General features: G+C 42.8%; 1 protein-coding gene across 1 annotated transcript; it reads left to right on the top strand.

Moving 5' to 3' along the window:
• The first annotated feature begins 8,302 nt into the window (after positions 1 to 8,302).
• On the top strand, positions 8,303 to 9,493 carry rxfp3.2b (relaxin family peptide receptor 3.2b). Its single transcript, XM_030784851.1, has one exon. It carries the CDS (start codon positions 8,303 to 8,305, stop codon positions 9,491 to 9,493), a length of 1,191 nt encoding a protein of 396 aa, XP_030640711.1.
• Positions 9,494 to 11,389: the final 1,896 nt, after the last annotated feature.

Below are 11,389 nucleotides of genomic sequence, written 5' to 3'. Positions count from 1 at the left end.
TATACAGCTTTTTTTTTTCAATCCTAGATAAACGTAGGGTTCTTACGTTATAAAAAAAAGTTTGAAAGCGGCTAACCTCTGGTCTACTTCACTGCACACAGCTCGTGCATTTGATTGATGACTGTCATAGTAACCAGCTCAGACATATTGTATCATCTACACAGGAAAGCTGCTTGGGTGAAGGAAAGTAAAGGCTAAACTCCATCTTTACCCCTGACGATTACAATGTTAATAATAATAATAATGATAATAATAATAATAGCAACAATAATAATAATAAAACATATTTAAACTTAAAGTCTTACAACAGCATATATGTCTCAGTTAAGAACGTTTTAATTAGAATTAGGGAGAGACAAGATAAATTTTCACTCTGGACAGAAGTACGCGGAACATATGGGGGAAAGAAATTCGATTCGTGCACCTGGTGAAACTGGATTTTCAACTTCAGCTGTGAACGAAATGAAATGGCTGCTTTTGGTGATTCCTGTGCTGTGCTCGTCTGAGGTTGGTGTCAGGAGCAGAGGTATCGCTGGCGAGTGGTGATAAATTTTGCTCTACAGCTCGACATTTTTGCACGTTGTATTTAGTTTATCGATTTGAAAGTGGAGGTGAATGTTCTGCAAAAAAAAAAACTGCCGATTCAGGATAACTTGGAATGACGCTGAAAAGGTGCAGCTGGTCTGGAGCTGTCCTTGCGAATGTGCTGGGAGGGCTAAGCGCGAGCGAGCGAGCGAGTCACAACTTTGTTATGTACAGAAGTCCATGTCGATAGGTTATTTTTCTGGCGAGGCCAGCTGAAGGACATTACAGTATTTCGCGTTGTTATGCTAAACTAGCTTTAAAATTCTAACCAGCTCCCAGCAACTTTTCCTGGCTTTTTATCAGCGTATTGTAAATAATTGATGATGGTGACAATTCAGTTGTTCTTAATATTATAATTTACGTTGTAATTAAGTTGTAAGTCTCTGTTCATTGCTGGTAAAATAAACAGTTTAATTCCTCTGCATGGTTCATTTTGTCTGCATCCAGCACTAGACGAGTACACCCAGTGTACACAGTCTCTCTCTCTCTCTCTCTCTCTCTCTGCTGAAGAACAGACAAAAAAGTCTGTTGGTTTAAGACAGATGTGTCTCAGATATCTCTGTTTATGTTTGTACCATGAGGCACATACATGTTGTATCTCTGTTGATGGACAAATAGACAACACTTGTGAATTTGCATGTTTAAGAAATGTGACCTCAGAGTTATCAAGGTCATGCAGGACAGACTTTCCCAATTCTACCTGTGGAGACCCAGCACACCACACATTTCAAGCCTCTGCCATTGCTCTAAGACACCTGATTCTACCTATCAGGTAAATAAGCCCTTGATTAGCAGAGTCAGGTGTGCTGTAGCAGGGAGACACCTATAAAAACGTGCTGCCCCACGGGCCTCCAGGAGCACAACTGGGACACAGTGATCCACAACTCATAACTGATGGTTGATTGTTTATGTCTCGGCTTTATAAGAGATGGGTTGTTTTGTCTATTGCTATGTTTAGGCTCTTGATGAGGACTGGCATTTTCACTCACCGAGTTTATTCCCTTAAACCTGTGTCTGTATGAAACACCCCAGTCCTCACAAAATGGGGTTCCAGACGTTATTCTATAAATGTCCCCCAACATCAGTCATGTTAATTGCTCAAAAACAACTTAAAATAAGTTAATTTCTCACAGCTGGGCTCTCATAAATAGTGCATAATTATGATGATGATGATTATAATTATTTACTGTCAGAGGGCCATAGAAGAAAAGTGGGTAAGTGGGTTAAATGGTGTGATCAGAGGTACATAACACAAAGCAGACTCTACTCAGTTTCCCAAAGTTAGCTAGCTTTCCCATTCACAACAGTGGGTAATGACAACGCACTTAAACTTGGACTTCCTCTGTGTGGCAAGTGCACATCTAAACCATCTAAGCACTTTCTAAACTGGATTGCTTTATTACTCATACAGCCCTACATCACTTCCTCTTGGAAGAAGAAATCTTGGTCGTGTCAAGTTGTCTCTGCAACAAGCAAAGACCAAACACGAAGATGTTATACAAAGCAGCGAAAAAAAATCTACCCCCCCCCCCAACCCTCCGGCAACAATCTAGAGGATGAAGATACCTTTGGTCCCCCGTTCTTGGGCTGACCTAGATTTTCAGGGGAAAAGTAAAAAAGAGTAGCATTCCTTATGGAAGACAAGAAAAGACGTGAGATGAGAACGACAGCCGACTTCGTCTCCGCACTGAGACGGTGCAGAGCGAAGGTTCAGATTATGATTGAGGTCATCGTGGAGGTGACCTTCTCCGACTGCAGACTGACCTCAGGGCTCAGCGACCCAGAACAGGCACAAGCAGACCAGAGAGTTTTATACAGGAACCAGAGAGTTTTATACAGGAACCAGAGAGTTTTATACAGAAACCAGAGAGTTTTATACAGGAACCAGAGAGTTTTATACAGGAACCAGAGAGATTTATACAGGAACCAGAGAGTTTTATACAGGAACCAGAGAGTTTTATACAGGAACCAGAGAGTTTTATACAGAAACCAGAGAGTTTTATACAGGAACCAGAGAGTTTTATACAGAAACCAGAGAGTTTTATACAGGAACCAGAGAGTTTTATACAGAAACTAGAGAGTTTTATACAGGAACCAGAGAGTTTTATACAGAAACCAGAGAGTTTTATACAGAAACTTGTCTGAGAGAGATCATGGATATATAGTATACAGTATTTGTAAGGTTCTCCTTGTTTTACCATTTTTTTTTTTTTTTTTAAATCTTGTAATACTTCTGAAGTATAATTTTTTTTAAAATTTCATATCTAGTCTTAACTGGTTCATGTATTGTCCGTTATGCTTACATGTTTACCATTTTTCTTAAATGTTAATTAGGTCGCAGACACAATATGTATGTAGCTGTGTGAGCACCAGATTCTAGAGACTTTTCAAGAAAATGAGATGGCATGTTTTCCTTAAACTTTGATTGGCTAAGAGACAGGGTTCATCCGCACACAAAGGAACTAGGTTCAACTAAACCTGCTCCATAGAAGTTCAGAGGGGTGTAAATAAACATAGCATATTATAACCATTGAAAATTCAGATACCTTCTAAATAAGAATGACCGTAAACTGAACCCAAAGTTAGCTAAGAATCCCCCACTAACCCGAGAATGCCTTTTAGTTCTGGCTTGAACCTCAGAACTGTTCCTGCGGATGGCACCAGTATAAGGTGCTTTTAGCGCAAAAAGTCAATGCAACGACCCAGCAGCCACCGAACCATACAAGTATCGCACAAACAAGTGCACATGAAGTGGAAGGATCGTGGTGTTTTTTCATGTCTCAAGGGAGAATTGATTATATTTCAGATTAAACCCCCCTCTGGCACAGAGTTTTCTGCTCTACCTTAAGTCCTGATGCTACACATCGGAGCCAGAGACTTAAATGTAACGTTTGTTTTATTATATTGAAGCTTATCCTTCATAAGAAATGGCTCAGAATACATATAAAGTGAGCTGAATCCTTCATCTATCAGCTAAATCTTTCATTTTACTTTTAGATAATTCCTGTCTGTGTAACACGCGATGTTCCTTCGGAGCAAAGGGAGTTGTAAGAAATATCAAGATGGTAAAGATTCAAACCCAAAACCATCCTTTCCACTCACCCTCCATCTCCTCCTAAAGCTGCCTTGCTATGGAGCACTGCTAAGAATTTTGATGTCTAAATTTCGGGTATTTTATGTCTTTTTATGTAATAATTTTAAATATGAATTGGGATGTGATGGTGACCAATGGTGTGCCCTCTCTATGTCCCCCTGAGGCGCAGCTCTGGCAAAAAACTGAGATCTCAGGATTTACAGAATCCTAGGAGAACTGACACAAGTACTGATTTACGAAACCCAGGAGAACTGACACAAGTACTGATTTACAAACCCAGGAGAACTGACACAAGTACTGATTTACAAACCCAGGTGAACTGACACAAGTACTGATTAACAAAACCCGGGAGAACTGACTCTGAAACTCACGTAATGAAAGTGTGTATCTGACCACATATTGCACATACTGATGACGGCTTTGACCGTTATGAATACGCAAATGATCTACGCCTTGCAACCGCGGTGCCAGTTTAACAGCGAGAGAGACATAAAAAGAATTGTTCTCAGGCAAAATATTCTGGTTAACTCTTTCAAAGTTAAGGCTGAACAATCCAGTTCTATTCTGAAAGGAGGCTCTCAGTTAAAGAAAGCTATTTAGTCCAAATCAAGCTCCAGTTCCTATTTGGAGAGTGCCACTGTACGAGTCCCGATGACAGGCCTTTTTTTGTCTGTCGAACTTTGGTGGGCAGAGGTGCCAAAGGGAATGCCACAGCAATTCACGGCTTTGATGCTTTAGTACGTCTTTTTTTTTTTTTGTCCCCAGACAGGTGAACCCAAGCTTTTGTCTAAATTGACTCTTTGCTGACAAGTTGATGCGTCTTTTTCTTTAATCATGGAGAGAGTGACCAAGACAGGGCTCTGGCATTTTCAATCAGCGCTGTCACTCACCTGCTTTGATTTCTCCCTGTCCGCCTCGGGTGCGTCGTCCACAATCCGTACCCGCCCTTCTCCTGAGAGACCGAAAATGAGCTAAGGTGAGAGGCTCTGTCAAAGAAAGGTCACTACTCCCCCCCCCCCCTCCCTTTTTAAACTTCATTTAATCTGCTAATGGATTTTTGTCTCTCTCTCTCTCTCTCTCGCTCGCTTTTTTTTTCTTTTTAAACGCTCAAAGATGACCCACATACATAACCATGAGACCATGAAGCAACAGCCAAATTAAAGGAAAAACTTTGTGAGAAGTCGTTCCTGCTTGACTAATTCTTAAAATTAAGGTCCTGACTAAGACAAAAGACTCTTGAGTGCGCAATCAATAAGACATCGCTTTCAGCCTTCATCCGAGCCAGAATTGAAAAATGAAAGAAATAAGCCGGTTAAATGGACATTCATTGATTAAACAGTGCCAGACATTTTGACTCATGTGTACTGATGTGCTGGTGATCAAACGCAGGTGAATAACGAAACAAGTGATATGGAGATAGGACTACTGCAAGCGTAGTTAGTTCGTTAGATTTATTGTCCCCGGCGGAAAATTCTTTTCCACTGCACCGTACACCTGGAGAATCAACATCACGCTATCAACATCACACTGTACACACATAGGTAACATAAACGCTTGTACACACATAGGTAGCATAGACGCAGAGACATAACATGTAGCCAGGATTCTAAGTTCCGTCTGAGAGTCATCCTGTTTAGGGTTGCTATTGCGACGGGTACCAGACTTTTGCCAAAGCGAGCCCTTTTGCACCTTTTGCGTAAGCCTAATGGCTTATAAACCGTTTTGATGGCATCTCTGAATTCTCCCAGAAAAGTCCCAAGTATCAAATTGCAATGCCAGAAAACTGTTACTTTTTGCTCTCAGCTAGGATAAACAGAAAAAAAGAGACCAAAACATGGGGAAGAGATTGTAAACAAACAGGAGAGAGCACAAGAAAAAAAAATCATTGTTCTTATCACTAAAACCCCCATGCCCCCCCCCCGTTTGAGGCTGAGCTGGGACACATATGCTGGGACACATACACTAATAGAGTTCTCTTCTTCATTGCCCCCTTTCCCTCACTGCCCCCCCAACACCAACACACACACACACACACAGACACACACACACATCTATTTAACACTGTATTATAATGTATTTTACAGTACTGAAATTACTCACCAGATGGCGCTTTTACAGCTGATGTGTGTTTTCATAATTGTATTTACACTGAAGAGAGTGGATTATACAAACACTTAAAATTACTCTCTTAGACAAATCTGCCGCGTAAGATTGTCTGCTGGCTGGGCCGCTGGGCCGGAGGCACATACTGACTGACAGGTGCAAACAGCAAACTCAACGGATAGATTCGCATCACGAACTCACGCACTGACCACGTAAAGACGACGCGGATGAATGACTCTAATAAGATTACTACACAAATATGAAGAGCACATCTGCTTCCGGCCACAGACGCCGCCAGATAAGCCGTCACACGGACCCACGGGACGAGAGAACGCAAGAACGAGCAGCTGGAGGACCTCAGTGGAGACCAAATTGAATGTGATGAAAACATCATCATAAAAGATGAAGAAAAACAACACAGTGCCAAGCCTCAATGGAGATATTCTTAGACACCCTATGTTTCCGAAAGAGCAGCCAACTCACAGACAGACTAACTAACTGAGTAACGATCGAACAGCTGAAGTAAAGGATTAGGGTTTTTTTCTGTTGGTTTGCAGACTACTTTTCTATAGCCTGAAAAAGCACCACAGTAAACGTGGGCAGCACAAGTCTCACTTGCCCATTCTTACAAATCAGCGGTGACTTCCACTACACCAACAGAGAACACGTAGCCATGTATTCATACAGGTTCTTTTCTTTCTTTCTTTCTTTCTTTCTTTCTTTCTTTCTTTCTTTCTTTCTTTTGACTCTTTCCTTTGAAAGTGATGCATTTGATTGCATTTAATAACCATTCCCTGTTTTACAATTAGAAAAATGTGGACCTTAAGTGGGTCAACCAAGAAACTTTTCATAGTCTCTTGCGCACAGCTAGGCGCTAAGGCAGTCGTGTTTGGAGAGCGAGAATTTTAATTATTGACTGTTCAGCACTGGTTCTGGCCTGAATCTTAAGATATAAAGCTCTGTGCAAACCGGATCAATCGACTTAAGCTCTAATTCACACTGACCTAGGAACAGAAAACGATTGGAGAACAACTTCGACGTAAAAACCCAACATCCCCTTCCTCGCCCTCTCTCAGTAACACAAACACGCACGTGGTCGTGCACATAGTATAATTTCAGCATCCCCCGTCTCAGCGTACAACGACAACAACAACAACAACAATAACATTAAAGCCGTGTTTTATTGTGCCATACCTAAAATATATATTACAGGCTGCTTTACCGCGTGCCTGGAATTGCGAGGATCCATCGGCTTTCCATTGGAGCGTGTTATTTCCTAGAAGGCACTGATTTGACGCTTGACGTCTGCAGAGAATAATCAACATCCCAGTCCCGTTTGCTTGTGGTGGTATTTGAGAACGTGACGTGACTTGAGCGTTTCATCGATACGAGTTTTTTTGTCTGAAAAGTTAAGTAGTATTAATCGTTATAATTATAGTTGGACGTCACATATTTTTAGTGATCATTTTACCACATTACCGGATGCGTTATCAGTCATGAGAAAGCGATCTATGTCACATCTCGGAAAATAAAATCGGCGAAAGAACATTTCATACACATTCTAAAATCTGTGCATGAAACAAAACAACGTTGTTCCAGTTTTATAACCAGTGCCATTTAGATTTTAGATAAACAACATCCAACACGTTAATGTCAGTACGCTTCTGGAAATCAAATCAGTTTCATTTGTGCTTTCCATAAAACCAAGTGCTCACAGTTCACATCCTTTAATAAGAGAATTCATTATTTTCTTGGGCAAAGTCGTTTGTTTCGAGGGAGCCTGTTGCGACCTGTCAATTCTCAGTTTACCGTTCACTCCCTGCTCTCCTCATTTGCTGGGGTTCATCTCTCCCATACATCTCCTCCGTGTCTGTCTCGGAGGTATAGATTCAAGGTTCTTAACAATTACGTTGAAAATGAGTCATCGGTTGCTAACACGCGAGCTCCAACATGAGACATAGACATGAATTCGCAATTGTACCGGGGACCACTGAGGCTAAAAGTTGATTGGCAGCCTTCCGCGAAGAGACAGTGTGCTTATGTGGGTCAGTTCATATAACGACTTTGTCTTTGGCATGCGCTTTACAAAAGATAGTCGAAAAACAACAGTACAATGAGTGCGCGGGAGACCAAACTTGAATTCTGATTTAAATTAGAAGTGGAATGAACGAAAAGTCAGTTTGGGTTGCGAGCAGAATGTTGGTGCTTTAGAGTGGTACCCTTGCGCGTGCACGCGCCACGCTCACATTATAAAAAGACAGTGCGTGCGTAACCGAGCGCACTGGAGCGCGAGCGGCAGAGACGACGGAAGACAGGGTGTATTACCTGCGCTCGCACCGACGTACTCTTGAAAAGAAAAAAAGAGAACAGAAAACAAATCAAAAGAAACAGAAATATCAAAGCGCTATCTAAAAATGGACTTTACACTAAGGTCTCTCGGATTTTATTAAAGTCATGCCTCAAAACGCGAGCCGGACGTCTCATCTCACCATGACGACCGTTTAATGTGATACTGAAGCCATGCAGAGGAACTACAGCACGCAGTCTCTGGCACCGGGAGAGTGTGAAGAACCCACCGGACTACCAAACTGTACTGATGGCTTGCTTGGAAACATGTCATTGCATTGCTGGCTTCAACTGCTAACCAAAGAGTCTAATTCAGATATCCAAGGGGATGGATACAGTCTGGCACTCCGTGTTATGATAGCTCTGGTTTATTCAGTTGTGTGTGCTTTGGGTCTCGTGGGAAATTCATTGGCACTGTACTTGCTCCATTCACGCTACCGGCAAAAACAATCCTCCATCAACTGTTTTGTCATGGGTTTGGCGCTAACTGACTTACAGTTCGTCCTCACGCTCCCCTTCTGGGCCGTGGACACCGCGCTGGACTTCCGTTGGCCTTTCGGCAAAGTGATGTGTAAAATCGTGAGCTCGGTCACCACCATGAACATGTACGCCAGTGTCTTTTTTCTCACCGCCATGAGCGTGGCTCGTTACTACTCCATAGCGTCCTCTCTGAAGATGCACAGTCGCAGGGCAGCGGCCGTCGGGGCCAAATGGATCAGTTTGGGTATTTGGGTGGTGTCGCTGCTAGCCACCCTGCCCCACGCCATCTACTCCACCGTCGCCCACTTCTCGACGGACGAGGAGCTGTGTCTGGTTCGTTTCCCCGACTCGGGCACCTGGGACCCGCAGCTCTTGCTCGGGCTGTATCAGCTTCAGAAAGTTCTTCTGGGTTTCGTGATTCCGTTGGTGGTGATCACGCTGTGTTACCTGCTCCTGCTGAGGTTCGTGCTAAGTCGACGGATCAGCGGTGTGGCCGACCTGGAGAGCAAACAGGGGCGCAGCAAGCGGTGCTCCAAGGTCACGAAATCCGTGGTCATCGTGGTGCTGTCCTTCTTCTTGTGCTGGCTGCCCAATCAGGCGCTGACGCTTTGGGGCGTGCTCATTAAATTCGACCTCGTGCCCTTCAGCATGGCTTTTTACTATGCCCAGGCCTACTCTTTCCCGTTGACCGTCTGTTTGGCGCACACCAACAGCTGCCTGAATCCCGTCCTGTACTGCCTCATCCGAAGGGAATTCCGGGCCGGGCTGAAGGAGCTGCTCCTGAGGGCCACGCCGTCCGTCCGTCATCTCACTCACTTTTTCCCCCGCAAAGCCAAAGTGGCTGAAGCACCGCCCGTCTTGGTTCTGGTCCAGATGGATGTGTGAGGTGGACATTTGGTGTGTGTGTGTGTGTGTGTGTGTATGTGTGTGTGGGGGGGGCATGTTTGTGTATTTTGGCAAGGACTGTGTGGGACTCCTGGGTTCACCGAAATGCAGTTATTTTTCTGAAATCTTCAGATTTTCGATTGATTACACAGCACAGACTTTAGAAGACTCTTTTGAGAAGTGCCCCAGTTTTGTACTCTGAGCTCCCTCCCTCTCTCTCTCTCTCTCTCTCTCTCTCTCTCTCTCTCTCTCTCTCTCTCCCTCTCTCTCTCTCTCTCTCTCTCTCTCTCTCCCCTTCTCAATCTCTTTGCCAATCATTTTGTTTCATCCATTTTCCCCGGGTTGCATGTCTTCCTCCACTTGCTCTGAAGCCTCTTCAGGGCTTTGGGAGGAGATCTGTCCTGAGACTGTCATCACAGAATCTTTTCAACACCAATTCTTTTCACACCCCATCTCTGAAGCTGTCGATTTGACCCTCTGTTTATGTATTCCTTCCAAGGAACCCATCAGACAAATGATAAATTATCCAGTTGTATTTTCGGTTTTTGAAACAGCATGGAAGAGCTTTTGGGATTTGGAAGCCGGACCTAATCCTCCTGACTCTCTCCGCAAGACATGAATTTATGATGAAGTCCTTCTATCTGCAGTTCTGATCGAAGATCCACACCACATAGAACTTGTCAATTGTGCTCCATCTAATCTAGCTCAACGTCTAATCCAGCAATCTCAAACGATTTCTTCTCTCTTAAAGATATGTATATAACAGAATACAAACACCCACAAATATGAAAAAAAAGGATGAATGCAACAGTTGACATAACAGGACCTTGTAGAGACTGTGTTTGCTGCATTCATGTCAACCATTCAAATCTGGAGCTATTTATTCTCTTTCACTGATTACTTTTCTGTTTTTCTCAGTGACTTGAGTGGGTGTTTACAGAGGTGTATGTTTTGTTTTGTTTCGTTTTTTTGTGGAAAAGTAAAAGAAAACACAGATGAATGATGAATGCCTTCAGAAAATGTAGGACTTCTTTATCTTGGCTGCAGTGACTGAAATGCACAGTGTGTAATATATTAATATGTGTAAACCACTAACTTGCTCATGGGCTATTGTTGTATATTCAAGACATCAATCCATATGTGTGTGTGGGTGCATATATATATATATATATGTGGATGGACTGATGTGTGTATATATATATATGTATATATAGACACACACACACACACACACACACACGCAACCAATGTCCATTAAAATATATTCTAATTGCAAATGTTTCACTTGTAAAAAGGCAAAGAAATTCCATTTCACTTGAAAGGATAAGAGATTCCATTTCAACTGTCTGGGAAAGCTACCTCCAATGGCAAACACTGGGCATAGAAATCAATGAAAAATAATTAAACACAAGAGTGTATTGACAACAATGGGAGAAAGAGGAAATGAGAAGTGTGTGTGTGTGTGTGTTTGTGTACATGAGAGAGAGAGAGAGAGAGAGAGCGAGAGAGCGAGAGAGCGAGATAGTGAGTGTGTCATGTAAACACACTAATGACAGATGGAAGCCTCAGTATTGTTTGCAGTGCCTTGCAGGAGAAACATTTTTTTTTTTTATTGTCTTGCTCTTGTAAAATGCAGTTCAAGGTCAGGACTGGGAAGGCTTTGGTGCTACAGCATCTTGAGGATTTGGAGATGAACATGCTCTCGCATTTGACTGCAGAGCCAAGATCCTCTGAGGACTCAGAGGGAACGAATGTAGTAAAAATGATAATGTATAACAGCGAATGAAGAGAGTTTTTCTGCAGCGCAGTGGAATTCTTGAGGGTGAGCTTACACACATACGCTAATAGATTACACTCTCTTCTCCCTCTCTCTCTTTTTCCTTTACACTCTCTGTC

This window comes from Chanos chanos, chromosome 9, assembly GCF_902362185.1.
Source record: "Chanos chanos chromosome 9, fChaCha1.1, whole genome shotgun sequence".
NCBI classification, from domain to species: Eukaryota; Metazoa; Chordata; class Actinopteri; order Gonorynchiformes; family Chanidae; genus Chanos; species Chanos chanos.
The sequence above is the reverse complement of the archived record's forward strand: the minus strand, read 5'-3'. Positions and strand labels throughout refer to the sequence as shown.

Excerpts from the sequence above, each read along its gene's own strand:
- rxfp3.2b (XM_030784851.1), top strand. The coding sequence starts at position 8,303 with ATGCAGAGGAACTACAGCACGCAGTCTCTGGCACCGGGAGAGTGTGAA.